The sequence below is a fragment of the Prionailurus bengalensis genome, chromosome E2 (genome assembly GCF_016509475.1).
Source record: "Prionailurus bengalensis isolate Pbe53 chromosome E2, Fcat_Pben_1.1_paternal_pri, whole genome shotgun sequence".
Classification (NCBI taxonomy): Eukaryota; Metazoa; Chordata; class Mammalia; order Carnivora; family Felidae; genus Prionailurus; species Prionailurus bengalensis.
The window spans coordinates 34,034,035-34,054,785 of record NC_057352.1 but is presented as its reverse complement, the minus strand read 5'-3'; the positions used below and the strand labels follow the sequence as shown (position 1 = coordinate 34,054,785).

General features: G+C 38.0%; 1 protein-coding gene across 1 annotated transcript; it reads left to right on the top strand.

Moving 5' to 3' along the window:
* Window positions 1-72: 72 nt before the first annotated feature.
* NUDT21 (nudix hydrolase 21) lies at window positions 73-15,337 on the top strand. The gene is made up of 7 exons (XM_043599232.1): window positions 73-370; window positions 2,796-2,996; window positions 3,895-3,958; window positions 8,767-8,856; window positions 12,903-12,978; window positions 13,600-13,714; window positions 15,000-15,337. Exons 1-7 carry the CDS (start codon window positions 255-257, stop codon window positions 15,019-15,021), a joined length of 684 nt encoding a protein of 227 aa, XP_043455167.1. The 5' UTR covers window positions 73-254; the 3' UTR covers window positions 15,022-15,337.
* The last annotated feature ends 5,414 nt before the right edge of the window (window positions 15,338-20,751 follow it).

The window sequence follows — 20,751 nt, the reverse complement described above, 5'->3', positions numbered from 1 at the left end:
TGGAAACTCCAGATATTGCAGATATCTCATCAGCGATTGGCCCAGTGGTGCTGGGCTAGGCCAGCCACCGCCTCTCCACTTCCTGCCGCCAGACGCTCCGGATGCACTTCCGGCGTGCCTTTACCTCCTCTTGCGCTCTCATGTTAATGGCGGGTGGCGTCTGCTGAGGAGAACGCGAATAACCGCTCCCGGCACAGGGAAAGTCTCCCTGCCTGCCCCATTTCCTCTCGCCGCCAGCATTCGAGCTAGTCAGCATGTCCGTGGTGCCGCCCAATCGCTCACAAACCGGCTGGCCCCGAGGGGTCAACCAGTTCGGCAACAAGTACATCCAGCAGACGAAGCCCCTCACCCTGGAGCGAACCATCAATCTGTAAGTGCGGCCTGGCCTTAGCGCGCTGCCTTCGCGGGCACTCCCTTCCTCTTTAGCGCTCCTAAAGACTCCAGGTCTTCTGACGCGTCCCTGGCCCTCGGCGGGCTCCACGCCTCCCCACCATCTCCAGTCCCGCTCGCGGACGCGCGCTTTTGAAGATCCCTCGGGGCCCTTTCCTGGTCCTCGGGCGCCACGGGGTTAGAGTCCTACTTGGGAGGAGGTTTTCCTTTTCTGGAGAGAAGGCTTGCTCCCCTGCCCCTCCATTCAGTCATTCTAGGAAAATCCCAAGTTTGTTTTGAACTCACCCCCTCCCCACGTCTCCAGAGGTAACCTACTGGAAAAGGTGTGTTTATTTTTCCTGTCCAATGTTTCTGTTTTCACCTCGTTTGTGGTATTGTTTTTGTGTTTTTTTATCTGGTATGAATGGTGTAATGTATCGTTTTTGCAGTTTTCACTTTTCTGTAGCGGTAAGCTTTCGAGATCTCGGTATGAAGCTTAGGTTTAGGTTTTTTCTCTTAACTGCTTAGTTGCATTTGGGCTCTTGAATGCAGCACATTTTATTCCTGTGTTCAGAACTAGCTGGCTTACCCTATGCATTCACCTGCGGCATTGACTGCCGCAGCGACCGGAGTCAACCACCGCGTAGGCCCCAGCTTAGGGTGGATTCTGTTAGGGTTGGGCTTTCATTCAGACCGTGGAGGGGACCAGCCTGCAGCCCCAGAGAATCCACTGTGGCCTGCGTTTTTATTTTCAACACTTTTCTGTTTAAGCCCTTCAAGCCCTTGCGTGTCGATGTCACTCACAAAAGTCCTCTTGCAGTGGCGGGTAATTGGCGTTTGGGCTCTGTCTTGATCAAGAAATTGTCAGAATATCCTTTTTCTTTTCTTTCTTTCTTTCTTTCTTTTTTTTTTTTTTTTTTTTTGCTTTAAATAATATCTTAGAGTTTGTGACCCACCGTGGTGCTGACCCTAATGGAGGAAAGTAGCCAGTTTATACTGGTCAGTATTTATAAGGTACAAGAATTTACTGATACTGGTGTTTCCATGAGAAACTTTAAGTGTTTCTCTATTTTACATTCAAATAAATGAACTTGTTCCCTTCAACAGTGATTTGAAATGGAAAAGATGGTGGTTGTTATTGCTTTATTTGACAAAACAGGTGCTGGCTTGGAAAGTTAGATAATAGAAATGTTAGGTTTATTAAATCTGTAGGTAGATAGTGGTGTATGTACAAGCTAATATCTCTAGCCAGTACATTAGCATAATAGCAGTTTAATTTCAGACCTCTTCTTCAAAACATCTTCATAAGATTTCCATGAAGTGGAAAAGGTAATTTTTTTTCTTTTCATGTGAAAGCACAGCTTCTGGATTACTTTGGCAATTAGAGCTAGGGCGCACGGTTTTCTCTTAACTTTATTCCTGGACCAATTTGCATCAAATGACTACGTAGAATTAACTTGGTGAAATGTTTTTATTTTTGCCCCATGAAAGTTATGGGTTGATGGGGATGCCTGGGTGGCTCATTCAGTTTAAGTGTCCAACTTTGTGGCCCAAGTCATGGTCTCAGGGCTCTTGAGTTCAAGCCCTGTGTCAGACTCTGTGCCGACAGCTCAGAACCTGGAACTTGCTTCAGTTTTCTGTGTCTTCCTCTTTCTTTGATCCTCCTCTGCTTGTGCTCTCTCTCTCTCTCTCAAACATAAATAAACATTAAAAAATTTTTTAAAAGTTGTGGGTTGATGAATTTACAGAACATTTCCTCTCCTGTATAAATACAGTATTCAGAAAAAAAATCACTGATGTGAACTCATTTCACCAGGGTGCATTATAATCTAACTTGAAAACGAGTCCTCTTCCCCACAATATACTTTATTTTAGGAAATATTGCATAAATGCCTACTTTGTATCAGGCACTGGGCATAATGCTTGGTGTACAATGGAGAAGTCCCTGCTTTGCTAACTGAAGAGATGATGGAAAGTAGTGGCTCATCTTGTAGAAAAATAAGTATTAGTCTTTAACACCTATAGTTAATAGAATTTCTGATTAGATTGGTAGAGGAGCTCTAGGAAGCATTAGCTAGGTTGTCGATATTAGTATGGCAGCCGTGATAAAAATCCAGGGGAGTACCAGACATCCAGGTGGCCACTTCTCTAAGCATTTGAGGGCCTTAAGGATGGTGTTGTCTATAGTTGAAAGTTCAAGTGTGGGTAGCAGCTTGATCTAATGGAAGCTCTGACTTTATAGTCCAGAGAGCTGGATTCTAATCTTTGCTGTCACATTAACTAGCTGTGTAACTTTGGACAAATCCTGTGTCTCTGAGTACAACATATACACCTTTATACCATAGTTTCTTTATCCGTGGTTGGAATCTGTCATGGTAAATTATTGTCTTCAGTTGTCACGTGAGATGTTTGTCTTTGGATCACAGGTACCCTCTTACCAATTATACTTTTGGTACAAAAGAGCCCCTCTATGAGAAGGACAGCTCTGTTGCAGCCAGATTTCAGCGCATGAGGGAGGAATTTGATAAAATTGGAATGAGAAGGACCGTAGAAGGGGTTCTGATTGTCCATGAACACCGGCTACCACATGTGTTACTGCTGCAGCTGGGCACAACTTTCTTCAAATTGTAAGTGTCACTGGAAATTAACAGCAAGACAACTTTTAGGATTGCTGTTTTATGCAGCTTTGGAATACAGTTTTAGACCTTAGTCATTTATTTCCGCAAACACTACTGTTAATGAAGTCTTCAGAAAGAGGAGTTCATAAGTCATTTTCCTCCAGGGTAGTGCTCATTTATTGCCTAATTAGAAATCTGCATGTGTCTGTATATTGCTAATAATTGAGCCTGATAGAAGCTCTGTACAGCAAATAAGTCCAAATTCAATTTCTAGGTATCATTGTAGCATTACTAAGAACAATTGATATTATTTCTTTCTTAGGATGAATAGTGTTTATTTTTCTTAAAATGACTTACATATTTATAGATAACTATTTAGTTTTATCATTTAAACTTATAAATCTCTCAGTATTATACATTTAGTCCACAACTATTTGACCAGATTATACCAAAAAGGTCAAATCCTTAGATAGGAATTCTTGAAAAATGTCCCATTTTTCAGACCTAAAGAATGTGGTCCACTGCCTCTCTGGGCGAATGTCCCATTTTTCAGACCTAAAGAATGTGGTCCACTGCCTCTCTGGGCGTTTCTAGAATCCATTTTCACCAGATAGCTTCCAGAGAGAAGAGATTGGGATGGACTCATGGCCAGCAGTTATATTTGTTATGTTACATGTTTTGTTTGTTTAAAACTAGGGTTTGTGTACTGTTAGTCTGGTGACTTAATACAATGAATTCAACTTTCTAGCACATTCTTTCCCCTCCCTTTACATTTGTTTGCTTTGATTGCCTTAGGCAACATTGAAATATATGTTATTCAGTTACATGATAGAAATTAAGCATTATTTTTTTTCTTCCTGTTACCCTAAAATTGTATTAAGTTGAAAGCTGAAATTCTTTTATACAGACCTGGTGGTGAACTTAACCCTGGAGAAGATGAAGTTGAAGGACTAAAACGCTTAATGACAGAGGTATTTTTCCATTTAACCACTTTTGCAGTTTGATTCTTGCCCTGAATACCACCAACTTAATGGATAATTAGGCTTTTTATCTCTTGTGGAAAGGATAAGTTTATTTTGAATAGTTTTCAATAAATAAAACATAAACAACAGTGTTACTACAATGTTTAATTTCTGCAAGTTGATCTTGTGCTTTATCTTAACTTTTTTTGTTGTTGTAATGTTGTTCTAACAATAATGGTTAATAAAAGCCAACATTTATTGAGTACTTATTGTGCTAGGCACTGTTCTGAGTGCTTTACATGCAATAACTCCTTCAACCATCACAACAGCCCTTGGAGGAAGTACTATAATTAATCCCATTTTACCCATTAGGATACTGGGCCCAGAGGTTCAAGTAACTTGCTTGACGTTTACAGCTAGTATGTCGTGGCTGGAGATTTGAATGTAGTATTATTCCAGTGTAGACTGCTATAGGGTTTTGACAAGAGAATGATTACTGCTAAATACCTATTTTCGTTTTTGCACTTTCATCTTTTAACCTTTACTCAAATGGTGCCACCTTTTAAAAGCACTCTAATGGGGGCACCTGGGTGGCGCCGTCGGTTAAGTGTCCGACTTCAGCCAGGTCACGATCTCGCGGTCCGTGAGTTCGAGCCCCGCGTCAGGCTCTGGGCTGATGGCTCAGAGCCTGGAGCCTGTTTCTGATTCTGTGTCTCCCTCTCTCTCTGCCCCTCCCCCGTTCATGCTCTGTCTCTCTCTGTCCCAAAAATAAATAAAAAACGTTGAAAAAAAAATTAAAAAAAAAAAAAGCACTCTAATGTCTGCCTCTAAAGACTAGGGGCCAAATGTATATAGATGCTCGAGATTTTGAGATTGCAGGTTGTTTTCACTTTTTAGCATGCAATCCTTCCCTCTTTAATTGCAAAACTAATATACGTTTTGTGCCAAAACCTTGGCAGATACAGAAAAGCAGAAGGAGAAACAAAGCTAAAATCACCTGTAATTCTACCACTTTGACCTACTGGTTTATCTTTCCAGTATTTTTTCTGGTGCATTGTAACTTTTAAATATTGTGCTGTGCTTAGACTTCCATTCATATGTGGTTGATTGGACCTAGTTGCTTAGCTCAGCTCCTTCTCAAAACTCCACCAAAAAGGAAGTAAAGAGTTTTTGTTTTTTTATTTAAGATATAAAGTCAGTAGGATTGAAGGAGTGTAAGATGAGACAAAAGCGAAAAAGAAATTTTAGGAGCTAGAAAGCAGATGGGCAAGTCACATCTGTCTTAGCAGAAACTCTCAACAGGAAGGTAGTCCAGGACCTAGCACTACAGAGCAAAAGGTTGAAGGATTGGAAGTGCCAGGTGCCCGTGAAAGTGGGGGCATGCATGGACTGAAAACTGGGTTGATTGACAGTTTGTATAGGACATATTTCTATATCTAGGTCATCTTGCCTACTCTGTACAGTTAGACAAAGACTAGCTGGTGATTGATTGTCAGTAGCTATTCACTCAGAGAACACTAAGCATTGAAAAAGTAGAGGAGATGAGAATAAGTGAGAGTTTACATCCTCAGTAGTGAGACTTTTAGACTTCTACTAGACTCATAAAATGGTGACAACTAGGCTTACATACGTACTCTGGGCTGAAGGTTGGAGGTTTTGTTTCTGGAGAAAGTGGCCAGTCCAAAACAAACAAACAAACAACCCTCCAGATGATAGTATTTGAGAATCTTCCCAAAGAACAGTGTGATCCTATCACAGAGAGGTGATAGTTAAGCATCTTATTGCTTTACTCCTAATTGTGAGCCAGGCTTTTGGAGAAAGTGTCTTAAGAAGAAAGAGAGTAAAAGAAGCAAATGAAAGTCAACAGAAACAGAAAACTCAGCAACAAAATTATGACTCGTATTTTTGGTGTGATGAAAGGAGATAGCTCATGTGTGGAACACTGTCCCATAAAAAAGACTATTCAGCCAACAAGAAAGAACCCATGATATTAAAATGTTAGCAGAAACAAAAAATTCAGTAGAGGGTTAAAAGATTGAATTGGCAAAATCTAGAAAGTAGAATGAAAAGGTAAAACAAAGGTAAGAAAAGACAAAATTAGTGGGTCATTCTAGAAGGACCAGAATAGATTATAGATAAATAGAACAAAGGAGGAATAGCAAAACAATAACTCAAGAAAATTTCCCAAACTCAAATAACATGAGTTTTCAGATTAAAAAAGACCTATTGGCCTTCCCTCTATAATGAATGTTAAAAGATACATGCAAAGGCATATCATCATGAAATTTTATTTTTTTTATTTTAGAGAGAGAGCATGTGGGCAGAATAGAGGGATGGTGGGGGAGGGAAGAGAGAGATAATCTTAAGCAGGTTCCATGCTCAGTGCAGAGCGCAACACAGGTCTCGATCCCATGACCCCAGGATCATGACCTGAGCCAAAATCGAGTCAGATGCTCAACCAACTGAGCCACCCAGGCGCTCCTGAAATTTTAAGTACGTAAGGATAAAGAGAAGATCCTAAAAACTTCCAAAGTTGGGCAGGGGAGGAGAGACAGGAATTAAATCCAAAGCATCAAAATTAGAAATGGTATTGTCTTCCTAGAAATAACACCGAAGTTAAAAGGTCTGGGAACATGCCTTTGTAATTCTGAGAGAACATGATTTCTGTCATGGAATTTTCTGTCTAATCAAACCATAAATCAAATGTGCAGGTAAAAAATTTATTTCTAGACCTACAGTTTCCAGAAATATATCTCTTGTACCTTTTCCCAGGAAGCTCCCGGGAGGTGGTGTTCACCACCAAAATGAAAGAAAAAACTAAGAAGATACAGTATTCAGAATATAGAGAGGATCTAACAACACAGGAAAGAGGAAAAGGGAAGTCCTAGGCCTCCAACTGTGAGGCAGGGCTGAGAGCATCTACAGAGTGGTGGAGGATATAGAAAGTCTGTCAGTGGGGCGCCAGGGTGGATCAGTTGGTTGAGTGACGTCGGACTTTCGATTTTGGCTCAGGACATGACCCTGGGGTCATGGGATTGAGCCCTGCATTGGGCTCCAAGCTAGATGTGGAGCCTGCTTGGGATTCTCTCTCCTCTTCCTCTCTCCCTCTCTCCCTCTCTCCCTCTCTCCGTCTCCCCCAGTTGTGTGTGTGTGCTCTCTCTCCAAAACAAAACAAAAGTGTCTTAGCAAAAAATGAAAGTGATAGAATATTTGATGTTTTGAGAAAAAATTTAAATTCTTGGGAGAATGTGGAGATGAAGTAGTGATAGTGAATGATACGGATATATGAGATAGTTATTAACTCTGAAAGAAAAGGTTAGTTGCGTAGTAACAAAATGTAATTACGGCTTACTGAACACTCTGGTATGTCTGATTCACCTAGTTACAGTAATTTAAGTACCGAATATAAACTTAATCAAATGGTGGAGGAGAAAGTATGAATGGAGGATGTAATTTTTGAGATCCAAATTCTCACCCACAGTAGAGGGTGTTAATGGTTTTTTTTCTTTAGGTTTATAAAAACATAATAAGGTAATAAAAAATGCCAAAAAGAATGCATTGAAAGTGTAACTGTAGTGGAGAATCCTGATAAACACTACCTCAGTCGGGTGATCAAGATTAACATCAGTGAAAAGTCCTGCCGATAGAACGTGCCCTGATGTGATGTGATGAGAATGGTACTTTAGCTCTGTGGTCTTCCTCTCCAAACTTCCCAAAATCTATAATCCCAGTCTAATTGAGCATTTTGCAAAATATCTGATCAGTGTTCCTTAAAACTGTGAAGATCATCAAAAACAAGGAAACTTTGAGAAACTGTTACAGTCTACGGGAAAAATTGTGCATAATTTAAATGTAGCTTAGAGGAGATTCTGGGACTAGAAAAGGACATTAAGTTAGAAACTAAGGATATCGCAATAAAGTATGGGCTTCCAGTTGATTATAAAGTATCAGTATTGGTTCCTTAGTTGTAACAAATGTGCTGTCCTATTATGAGATGTTAATAATAGGGGAAACCGGGTATGGGATATATAGGAAGTCTGTAGCATCTTTGCATTTTTTTTTCAGTAAATCTGGAGCAGTTTTTTGTTCGTTTGTTTCAAGTTTTTATTTAAATTGTGATTAATATGTAGTATAATATTAGTTTCAGGAATAGAAGTTAGTGATCCATCAGTTGCTCATTACAACAATAATACCCATCACCCATTTATCCCATCATCCTGCCTACTTTCTCTCCAGCAACCCTCTGAAACTTAAACAGTTTATTTAAAAACAAGGGGAATGCTTGTAAAAATAGAGGCAAGTATTGGAAAACAGCTAAGAGTTGAAAGTTGTAGCCAGTGGAAATTGGGAAAGTGGGACAGGGAACTTCTCATGGTAAACCTTGTAGAACCATGTTCGACCAATAAAAATGTATGGAGTGTGATTTTGATTAAAATAACTTAAGTCTAATGTAATGCTGCACAGATTTATAAAAATGAGAATTGTGAATTTGGAACACTTTTTTCTATAATTTAGGTAGGTGGGTGATTTACATAAGCCTCAGCTTGATTCTGGAAACACTATTGTATGTATGGCATTGGCTGATGTAAGTAATTCATCACCTTTGGTTTTCCATGTGTGGTCAGGATGTAACAACAGATTGTTGGTCCTGTAGAGTTATGTTGATGCTAGATTGTCATTTTGGCACTCATAGTGTATGTCTTGGGCCAAGTGACACAGGTAATATTAGATAAAAAGTCATAAAGAGGAAATCTATATTTTCACAAAAGAAGGATATAAATGGATTGTTTATTGGGTGTCTTATTTCTTTTTAACAGATACTGGGTCGTCAAGATGGAGTCCTGCAAGACTGGGTCATTGATGACTGCATTGGTAACTGGTGGAGACCAAATTTTGAACCTCCTCAGGTCAGTGCTCATTTATATTTGCTGGGCATTTGGGTAAGTAGAAAACGAATTTAATTCTAGCCATTTGAAAAGAGTGTAGTAGAATTTGACTTGAAATTTTCTTTTCTCTCTCCTTAATTTAGATAAAAAATGAAAAAGCCAAGCATTTGTTCTTTTAAAGGAAAATTTCAAACCTACAAAAGTAGAAGGAATAGTGAAAATACATGAATCCCATTACCTGTCATCCACAGGTTAACAGTTAGCAACTCATGGTCAGACTTCACCTGCAACCCCATTTCCCCTACCCTTACCTTGGATTATTTTGGAGCAAATCCTAGGTATCATTTGGAATGTAAATATTTCAGTATGTATTTCTAAAACACAAGGGTCTTTTTAAAAACACGACCACAATACACATTCTCACATTAATAAATTATTCCATGAGCTCATTAAATATGTATATCCCTTGACTAGTTTCAAGTTTTATTTTTATTTTGTTTTCTAATTTGTTTAAATTAGGATAGTCTCTTAAATCTCTTTTGGCTGGTTGGTTTCCTATTTCTTTTTTTCCTTGCAATTTATTTGTTAATGAAAGCAAGCTATTTAAAGTCTTTTGTGTTTGCATTGCTGATTGCATCTGCCTGTTGTCCTTGAACATGTAGCTCTTTGGCTTCTGTCCTATAAACTGGTAGTTAGATCAAGAGGCTGGATTTGGCTAATGAGGGAGTGCAAGGCTTACTTACCATAGGCAGTATATTGTTTATTGCTGCATAATAAATGATCACCAAACTTAGCAGCTTAAAACAGCAAACATTCGTTATCTTCATTTCTCAGGTTCAGGCATCTGGGAGCTGCTTAGCTGTGTAGTTCTGGCTCCTGGTCTCATGAAGTTATGGTCAGGTTGTCAGTGGGATTGCATCCCCTCCAGGCTGGACTCAGGCTGAAGGATCTAATCCCAGGTTCACACATGTGTTTGTCAGCGGGCCTCTCCTCCTGACTGTTGGACTGAAGGCTTCAGTTCCTTGTTGGGTGTTGACCCGAGGCCTCTCTCTGTTACCGTGAGAGCGTCTCCACAGTGTAACTCCCAGTAAGGCAGCGGGCTTCCACTAGAGCTTGAGATCGGATATAGAGATAGTGACAGAGAGAGTGCTCAAGGAGGAAGTTGTGGTCTATTATAACCTAATCTTGACAGTGTCATACCATCACTTACTTCTGTATGCTATTGGTTGCACAAGCCAACATGGTACGTTGTAGGAGGGCACTGCACAAAGGTGTGGATACCGGGAGACCGTGGGGGTCATCTTGGAGGATGGCTGCCTCCGATGGTATCGTGCCCTTCCATCAGAAGTTTTTTAATGCCTGGTTGTCTCTTTCTGTAATGTTAGTGGCTCATTGATAATAGTTTTTTGGGTTACATTATGGTTGTGATAGTTTTATTAAGGAAAACTTCTCTCATCAACTATTTGGTTACCGTGAGGTATAGTTTGTATAGGAAAGAATAGATGCGTCTTTTCATAAGAATGAATGAATTTATTAGTATCCTCCAAAGATGTTATTCAAGAGAAAGAATAAGACAAAGACTTGGGTACAGACATTTTGTTTGGGAAGGGATCCCAGAAAGCAATAGACTGATGGGAGAGGGCAACCAGAAACAGCAATAGTCAAAAAAAGAAGGGCACATAATTGATTTTATTATAACTGTGGGCAACTGGATCCTGCTGAGGACTGTGAGGAACCATGTGGAATGTACCAAATTGTTCCATCAGAAGGATGGAAGACTGGAGATTCATACCCCATTGGATAGGGGTTAAATTAACTCCCTTGCACTTTCATGTTGAGTCTGAACATTGGTTGATTTTTGGGGGCTTTGGAAATGCTTTGAGGCTGAAAAGCAGGACTGAGACAGTGGCAGCAAGCTGGGAGCTTTCTAACACTTCCCAACACAGCTGCCCTGAAATCTGAAGTGGGATGGGATCTGAGGTGGGTGATGAGGGGCACAAAAAGTGTGTTTCATTGACCTTTTAAAGTGTCATATGACCTCATGGATTTAAATACATTTGTTGTGTTTTAATCCATTGTAATGATTGATGATGGTAATGATGTCCAAGTTTTCTCACCTTTAACTGATGAGAGCCTCTGATCCTGAATCCTATAGACAAGGCTCTATGACTTGGATACCTTCTTTGCATTATGTGGTGTTCCAGGTTAAGAATCATACAAAATATCAACCAAGTAAAGATTAAATTATTATGTCTGTCCTCTTCCTTCTGACTCTCTAGTATAGCTGAAGGATAGGAAGATAAGGCGCTGTGGAAGCTGGTGCTAGTACTCACTCCCTGAGGATTGTCCTGGCCTTAAGAAAGTATCCGCTATCTGGAAATAGTGAAGTTCTGGTCCAAAGATACATGAAACAATTATTTTAAACTTTTTATGGTTTCTTGAACATTCTTTGATCGAACTGGAAGCTCAGTAATAAAAGTTTTCCAGGCTACTTGCTAAATGCCCTCATCTCCCCTACCGAAGTGCTAGGACAGTTACTTTAATTCACTGAACCCTAGGGTTGGCTCTGCTAGCATGAGGTGTAACGCAGGTGTTGTGTGTAGGTGTTACGTGTTTATTTAATACACTTGGGGTAGTGGTTAGGTGTCAGTGGGAAAAGAGCATGACACTGTCTCCCTGTCTTTTTGTATAAAGTGCCCTTGGCTTAAAATAAACACCAAGAGGAAGACTGGAGAAGAAAGGCTTAAAAGAAAAGGAACATGTAGCCATAAGTAGAAGAAAATTGGGGTAATTAATGTCAGTCACTTTGGTTTGGTCATGGTGTGGGAGCTTTTGTTTTATGTGAACCACAGGTCTCCCATAGCCTGTGCTATTCAAACTACTACTTACCTTTTTGTTTGTTACTGCCAGTGCCTGGTTTTCATGATCATGTAGGGCGCCTCCAAAGCCTGGGATGGTTGTCTTCATTCATCATACTTTAGGGATGGCTGCGCTGTGTAATTATTCTGACTGGAATACTGAGATAATCCAGTGAGGGGTATTATTAGTGGGAAGTAACAGGCTTTTGTAGTGTGATGATGGTTGAATAGATGAGGTTGAATCCTGATGTCACTACTTACTTGTGTAATCTTGGGAAAGACCTTTAGCTTCTCAGTGTAAGTTCTTACATTAAATGGGGGGGATATTACCTTCTTTTGGCTGCCTCTGTTTTATCCTACTCTCCCCTTATATCTATTTTCAGCATTTTTCAATTGCCCTGCCCTCAAATACAACTCCCAAAGCCAAAGTAGATTTTTCTGAATGTATTATGGGGAGGTGCAGGAGAGATCTGTATCCCAGACTTTTAAATTTTGCTCTGTCAAAATTCTTTCTGAGGTTGTAGCCTCCCCTCTCTAATTTTCTTTAGAATCTCTTAAGTTCTCCAAAATATTTTCTGCATTTTCACAAGGAACTTGATTCTCTCCAGCTGATAGGACTCCCCTTCCACTGCTCATCTGGTGTTCCTGAAGCGTGCATCCAGCGTGTGTGTGGCATCATTGGGGGAGGAGCATCTTGTCAAATACCTCACGGGCCATATTTAAACTTTTAATATAGCAAATATGTCCACATCAGAATTCTAGAAAATTGAACTTAGTGATTTTTTTTTTTTTAAACAACTTTTATTAGAACAGTACTTAATGTCAGACTTCATTGGGTTGTAAATTTCTCAAGCTGTCAGTCCTACGACTGCATATTTAATTGACTTGAATGGTTTTCTACTTATTACGTTGTGTTTATTAAACATTTGTCTATTAGAACATCTGTTAGGTACTAGGTTTTGGTCAAGGCCAGACTAGAAGGGGTTCTAGTTCTCCCAACAGTATACATTGTATTGGGAAATAAACATATAAAGAAATAATTGAAACCACAGGATACATGTTAAGTAAAATTGTGTTGGCATTATGAGAACTTAGTCTCTAAAGGTTGATATTTGATCGTAAGGTATGAAATGGAAGAAGTTGATAAAGGTATGGAGTTGATTAAGGGATGTCTTGGCAAATACAAATTCTTCTCTTTTGCTATTTTAGTATCCGTATATTCCTGCACATATTACAAAGCCTAAGGAACATAAGAAGTTATTTTTGGTTCAACTTCAAGAGAAAGGTAAGTTAGTTTGTTTTCGAAAGCACCCACCTAAAAACTTTTGTAGAGTAATTTCAAGAATACTTCTATTGGTGTTTTCTCCACGTTCCTTAAAATTTTGGATTTATTCTGAAAATAAAAGCACATACTATGTTTGTACAGAATTCACTAGTTTTTCTTATAGGTGTGCCAGTCATGCTATAGGGGGGAAAGTAAATTTAACTAGAGCATAAAATGCCATTTGGTGGCATTTTGAAAAAACTCTATTGATACATTGTAACAAACTGAAAATTTTAGATGATAGATGAACTGATTTTTTTAAATACCATATTTAGATCTGTTGTACATTTTAACAAATAATTATTCCATGTCTTAAAAATGGAATTAATAAATTATAAACCCGAGGCTCTGCTCTTCTCCTTGTTCCCAGGGCCAGCACTTCTAAGGTGCTCTTACTTGTTAGCAACATGAACTATGAACTTTGCCCAGAAGATACAACCAAAAAATGTGTTAATGAGAATTACCTTTTTCCTCAAAAGTTTCTCAAATGTAAAACCAGTGAGTGATGAATTTATGAATGAAGTAGAAGCAGTGATTGTATAAGAATTTACAGAAAATGAATACTGTTTTATTTTATTTTAGCCTTGTTTGCAGTCCCTAAAAATTACAAGCTTGTAGCTGCACCATTGTTTGAATTATATGACAATGCACCAGGATATGGACCCATCATTTCCAGTCTCCCTCAGCTTCTGAGCAGGTATAGAAAGTTGAACATTCTGTGGCTGATTTGTCTGAATTGCCAGATTTAAAATATTCTGAGCTGGTTGAGAAGGGGTAATTATGAATTTTGGTTTTTAAGGAAACTATCACGTAGATGGATTCATAGTTAATGTACAAGCCATAGAGTAAATATGACTGACTAAAAAGTCCCCAGACTCCTCAAGTTGCAGCATGACATTCTTGTAAATCCCAGAAGTGTACCAGCGGTGCTCTTCCCCAAATCTGATTTATTTATTTTTTTACTGTTAAGATTGAAGTCTTCATTCAAAGAAGAGATGGTAAAATGGCAGTCAGCAGTGTATAATAAAAACCAGGGAAATTATCTGTATAAAAATGTGGAGAATTGAATCTCTTGGTGTAATATGTTCTCTTTCGTCTTCAAAACCTGCTATAGTTAGGCCTATTGGGTATGTGGGATTAAGTCTTGAATTTTGACATACATGGAGGTTTTTTGTGTTTCTTTTGGCAGGTAGAGTGATAAGTGCATTAAAAAAAAAAGTTGGCTTGTACTGTTTGAGGAGCCTTCTATGGATAGGGATCGCAGAACAATGTGGTGGCTTAAGAATATAGATTCTGAGGGTAGTGTTTGGATTTGAATTCTATCTTTAATAACTTCCTGGCAGTGTGACCTTGGACAAACTCTCCTGTTTGCTTGTTTCTTCACCTGTAAATCAGGGTGGTAGTCCCCACTTCATAGAATTGTGAGGAGTGAGTAAAATGATGCATCTGAAGTGCTTAACAATAGTGCCAGGCGCCTGGCAAATGCTGACATAAATATTAGTTCAAAAAACATTTCCAGTAGTGATTTTGGCTTTCTGTGAAACCTTGTTGATTAGGAAATTGGTCTTTCTATTTTGTTACCTGAATCAAACTTTATCTTTTGCTCCTCTTGGTCTGATGATGGGTTAAAAGTTGAAGTATGACATGAAAAAGAGCCCTAACATCACTTATCAGGTATCAGGAACTGTGCTGAATGGCAGAGTACCATGAGGTATAAAAATTTTCCTTCCCACAAGGAACTTGTTAGTGGATAATTAATCAAATGTACACTCTTAAATTTTGTTTTTAGTTGTAAGTATTTAACAACACTTATTTAATGTGTAAGACCAGACAGGTGAGAGAAAAAGTATGTCTCCGTATAGAAAATGCCAATAATGTCAAAGGAGGGCAGAAATGTTCACATTTCTTTATCATCATCTACGGTAAAAAACTTTGTAAATTATGCTGTTTTTAATAAAGATATTGTTCTTTCTAAAATTCAGGTTCAATTTTATATACAACTGAATTCCTGCACAGTGGAGAAGTAAAAGAAGCCGTCTCTGTGAGCACAGCTATAACACATTGTAGGATAAACATGGTAGACAAGGTTTTTTTTGGTTTTGTTTTGTTTTGTTTTTTATCTCTTCCCCAATCCCTAAATTGCTACCTACTTTCTGTTTGAATAGTAAAGTTAATATGAAGAACTAGATAGTGGTGTAAACAAATGTGATAAAGTTTAATTTACTTTTGGTTCTACTCCTACTTTTTGTACAACATTAAAGAGTATGGACTTCTTTCTATTTGTATTTTTGTTTTTCACATTAAACTTGGAAAATTCTTACAGGTGAGGACTGGTTTTTTTCCCCCCTCGTAGGCTGATGAATATTTAAAGACAATGGCAGATTAAGGTCAGTTGAGTTTATGGGACCCTTGTTCTGAGGTCATAGTTGGGGTATACTCCAAGACTGTGTTCTAGATTTTTGTGACGAGGAACCTATGTTATTTTTGGGAACTAGATTTGCTTGATGGATCCCAAGGTGTAACTCCTGAAACAAAGCACTCTGAATTGTACTACAGCAGAGCTCCCAGTATATTACTGACTTGTACATTTTATACAGATACGTGTTCAGACCTTTGTTCGCAAGCAACAGACCTTAAACATACGAGGAGTCATTAAAATTGGCTAGCTTAGGGAAACTTGTGGGAATTGGTATAAAAAGAGACCCATTGAGAGCTGATTGAGATGTTTTTCCTTCACATAATGGAGGTATTAATTATTTGTGTTGTGACATTCTTAGTCATGGTAAAATAGTGGTCTGTAAAGGAAGTTTCTAAAAGTGGGTCTGTTAGGTTTTGAGCTCTTTGGATTGCAAAGTTAGTCATTTCAGTTTATATCCATAGAAACGAAAATTTGGTTTTAGCAAGTGACATAAGCCTTTTCAAAAATATTTTGGAATAATTTGAATCAACTGAAATATAAGGACAGGATAGGGGATAGATTTTATCAGCCTAAGAGAAAAATACCAAATTTTAAAAGCTCTTTAAAATAACACTACTAAATTAGGATCAAATTTTGGGGAATAAAAAAAGACTCCTAGGGCAAAGGAGTTTGTTGGCTGTGTCATAGCTTAATGGCCAAAGTATTTTGTGTATATGCCTTGTAGCACACTTGTTGATGGTAGGTCTGGTGAAAAGGAAATCTTGTAAGATGCAACTACTTAAGACAGATTGCTATAGTTTTTAATAGATACACAGAAATGAACTATTGATTAGTTCTTATATCTTTATGGTAGTGATCACAGGCTTTTTCTCCTGAACATAGGGTGATTTGAAAGGTACATTGCATACTCTTCCCTATTTAGACTTGAAAAAATTAGACCAAGAGCAATTATATTAGTAAAGGTTCAATTTTATTTAGTTGAGGTCCCATCAAATCATCACAAGGTTATGTGTCAAGTAGTGATTGTGACCATGCTTTGTAGTAGGTGAGCACCACCAGGCTTTAGGACCAAAAATGATTAGTGATTTTTTTGTTTGTTTGTTTTTTTTGAAAAAGCCACTAATTCTGTGGATAGTCATCTCCCTCAAGGGCTAACAGTCCCACTCCTCTGGTTTACATTAATATGTTTATAACTTACTATAATTTTCCTGGTGAGCTCACTGATTAGCTGAGCCCTGTCAAGATTGGGGAAGGCAAAGATGGAGACAGCTTAATCCAGTCCACCTTCTTGGTTGCTTCTGGCATCCAAGTGAAAGGCTACAGTAACCACATTTCAGATGTGCTAGGCTAGTATTTGTCATTTGGGGATGGTGGAAGGAGGTGGGTTCGTGTGGTTTATAAAATGCTGTATAAGTTGAAGAGATCTAATATGAAGGTTCTCATGTCCTTTGTAACATAGGCTTTGACCTAGAAATTCTTGATCACTACTTCACAGTGTAAGTACTTGAGTCCATCATTTATATGTTGGGGCCGAGGTAAGAAACACCTTTGATATCAGCTGTCTGGGTTACTAACCTTAGAATGTAAAAAGATCTGGTTTGGGATGTAAAACTGACAACACACAAACACAAATGTTTTAAACTGTCTTTGAACTGGTCACTTACGGTTGTACCTCAATACTCTGGTGTTTTAGGTTTCCTGATAGAAATAGTAGAACTAGGAAATTCAAATCTGATGTATTCCTACACATTAGAAGAGGGTACATGGGCATTGCTTAACGCTAAGCTCTTTTAATGTAAGTTCTTAACACACCTCTGCAAAAACTAACAGTCTTAAAATTGTGCATTCTGATTCTCTACATATTAAACACGGAATAATTTTAAAATGAGCTCTTGAACCGATTTTGTATTTTTGAATGCCTTCTATGTTTCAGGTTTGTTTATAGATGAGAGTCCTCTTCTGCATTGTAGGAGTACAATATATGTCGTTATTTTTTCAGAGTAATCAAGTAGTGCATATTGTATTTAAATCTGCTAAATGGCACTGGAAAATATTCAGTAGCTTGGAGGAAAAACTAGAAGTTTTATTCAGATGTTTTCAGTCATATTTAGAATTGACATCCCTTTGAAGAAAAGTGAAATTTTTTTAAGTGATGAAGACTATTGTGGTTTTTTAATAAGTAGATAATACTTAAAATGGCATTATGATAATTCTCTTAATGAATTTGTACTTTATAACATGAGATCTGGAAGATTTTTTATTTTTTATCATCTTCGCTTATATGGTTCAGTTATTATTTTGTTTTTTTACGGGTTCCATTAAATTAGCATGTATTTAGATAAAACATAGTCAAATTCGTCAGTCTTTCTTCATGCTTAATTAGAAGAGAGGTAGGTAGAGGTCCTCTAAATTCAACAGACCAGCAAGCATTAGCAGCTTAAAAATTCCCCTTCTTAAATGGTGTGACTCTTATGCTTGCGGTTTTTAATGACTTTATTTTTGAGTACTTGCTCAGTCACTTGAGGTGAAATGCCTAGATTAGCTTTTTCCACGTTGGAGTTTCTCAAACTTAATGTTTTTACTGGTTCTTAGTGTTCAGGACAGTACCTCCTGGTCACTACGACTATTTGAGACAGTGTGCAGTTTTGTATGCAGCTTCGCCAGAGAAGCTTTAGTGGGTTTTCATTGTACTACAAGTCTGCTTCCCTAGCAAAAGTTTGATTTCCTATAATTGTTCCACTTGCTTTGCATCACTTATTATTTGGGTTAAACTGACTCATTTAAAGTAGTTTGCCTTTGTTGTTTAGATAGATGATGAAAAACAATACTATAATTTGAGCCATAGGAGACATTTTAATATTAGCTCGTATTTATCAAGCTCGTTTTTGTGAAAACAAAACAAAAAAATGGACTAAAACCTAAGTGAGTCTAGATGTAGCCAGTTTAGGTGTAATTTGTATTTTAGTGATAGATTGTACATAGAACTAGACAAAAATGGGGAAAATGTATTACGTTCTCTGTTGAGGGAGAGATCAGTGCACTTAAACACTTAAAAACTTTTGGTTACTGTGTTTACATCATAGTGTACAAGCATCGTTTATGGTTTGGCTTTGAGAATTTTTATGGCATTACACTTACAGAAAATGTATAAATGAAACTGTTTGAAGTTTTGGTTATATTTTTATATTTGTAAAGTAAAAGTTGGATTAAAATGGTCACTGTTCTTTTTAAATTTTATTTTATTGTCATTTCAATTAAAAAAATAAAACAATGACTCTGTGTGTGGCTACTAACCTTAGTTTCCAATTAGAAATCCTGCATGCTTCTTTTTCAGTGTCCTTGGCTGGGGGCCATTAGGTAAGAGACAACTTGGCAGAATAGCAAGGGCCTGAAGAACTGGGACATTGATATTGCTCTCTCCTGGCACTCTTCCATTGTGTGTTAGCCGTGGTCTTAGGCAGATCTAGTTTCCTGCATTGTGAAGGGGGACACTGGATTTAGAACCTGAACCCTGGGATTTAGAAGTTGTCCCATAATTTTGTTAAGTGTGTTGTTGTATTGTTGGCGACTCAGTTTTCTCATCTATAAAGAGAGTGTTGGTTCCGTTAAGTCTTTTTTTCAGACACCAGGCTTTCTGCTTATGTAATACTGTGCAATGTAATTTCAGCATCTTAAATAGCAACAGCGTGCCCAAAAGATGGGAACAGGTGTGTAATAAAACCACAGCCGTAAGATTTTATATCTGAACAAAAGTTGAATAAAACCTGATAAAGTTACTGTAAGACTTTTCTGAAAATTTTACTGCTTGTGTATTTTATGGCAGGTACCAAAAAGCTGTGAAAAATTATGAAAGAAAAGCCCCAAATTGAAATATGTCCATTAACTTCTTAACCTACAACTTGAGTTGGTTATTTTTCTCCCTCTGCTAGATTTAGTAGAGGGACACATTGGTCTCGCTAATGAAACACCAGAATTCTGTGGGAGTATACTTAAGGCTACTGGATTAGATAATGAAATTCAGTTTCTAGGATGTTGAGAATCTTTAACAACAACAAAACTACTCAGCCTTTCTCACAGTACAGTGAAATCAAATGAAGTCACGAATGTGAAAGGATTTCAGATATTTAAAAAGAGTAAATACCAATAATGTATCTAGGTGTGAATCTTAATTCACACAAACTCTGGTTTGTCTGAAGTGATACTTTTAAAAAAATTTCTTTTAACTCAAGCTACATCACGGTTACCATCTTATGAAGACAGTTACCATCTTATGAAGAAGGCAGAAAATTCAGTCTTTTAGTCATTACTGGGAGACTTTGGGGCCCAAAGTCTCAGAAGAATCCAGAAAGCATAAATGGTACTCTGAAATGAGGGTGGGGGTGCAGAGAGCTCTAGATTCCCTCATGGACTCTACAGATACTTTTGTCTAAGCTGGACCAGCTCTTTAAGGTCTGGTGTGGTTGACTTCCTGCCACATTCGGGCCTGAGGACTTAACTGATAAAGGTAGTCCCTGTACCTATGTTCAGTCTTGCTGGGCACACTAAGTATTTATTGCTCTGTGTTTTGCCTTCTCCCCTGGTCCTCTCAGGGAGTAGGAGACAATGCAAAGAACCAGAAGTGCTGGTAGATTTTAGAAGGCGAGTTTTGACCTTGCTAAAAAATCCTTGAGAGAAGAATGTGCAAAAGCCTGGCTATCTTCTTGGAGTGGGAGAGGAAAAAAATGTTGGTAGAACAAATACTAATTATTCTAGTGAAATATTCAGGCACAAACCTTTAACATTTTTTAAAATGCTGGGGCACCTGGGTGGCTCAGTTGGTTAAGCATCCAATTCTTGATTTTGGCCCAGGTCATGATCTCACAGTTCGTGAGTTTGAGCCCTTCATTGGGCTCTGTGCTGACAGTTCAGAGCCTGCTTGAGATTCTCTCTCTCCCTCTCTCTCTGCCCCTCCCTTGCTTGTGTGTGTGTGTGTGCGCTCTCCCAATAAATAAAAAATCTTTTAAAATGCAAATAAAAAATTATTTCATATAGTTAGGTTAATCTCACCTATTGAGTCCTCAGGAAGTTCAAACTTAGACTATAATTTTTATGTAGTCAGAACTTTAAAAAGTTGCTATTAAGGGTTTTACAAAGTCATTACAGAAAACAGGTTGTCCAAGGTTTAACACTTTGAAAGTAGTGGTTATCTCAATATAGTTCAAGGAAGAGTATAGCACTTTAGAATTCAGATGGTGGAATGTTGGTGGAATATATATATATATATATATATATATATATATATTCATACATTTATATACATACATATATATGTATAT

Coding starts and splice junctions, on each gene's coding strand:
- NUDT21 (XM_043599232.1), top strand. CDS start 255: ATGTCCGTGGTGCCGCCCAATCGCTCACAAACCGGCTGGCCCCGAGGG. Junction 8,857..12,902: donor CAAATTTTGAACCTCCTCAG/GTCAGTGCTCAT, acceptor TTGCTATTTTAG/TATCCGTATATTCCTGCACA. Junction 12,979..13,599: donor GGTTCAACTTCAAGAGAAAG/GTAAGTTAGTTT, acceptor ATTTTATTTTAG/CCTTGTTTGCAGTCCCTAAA.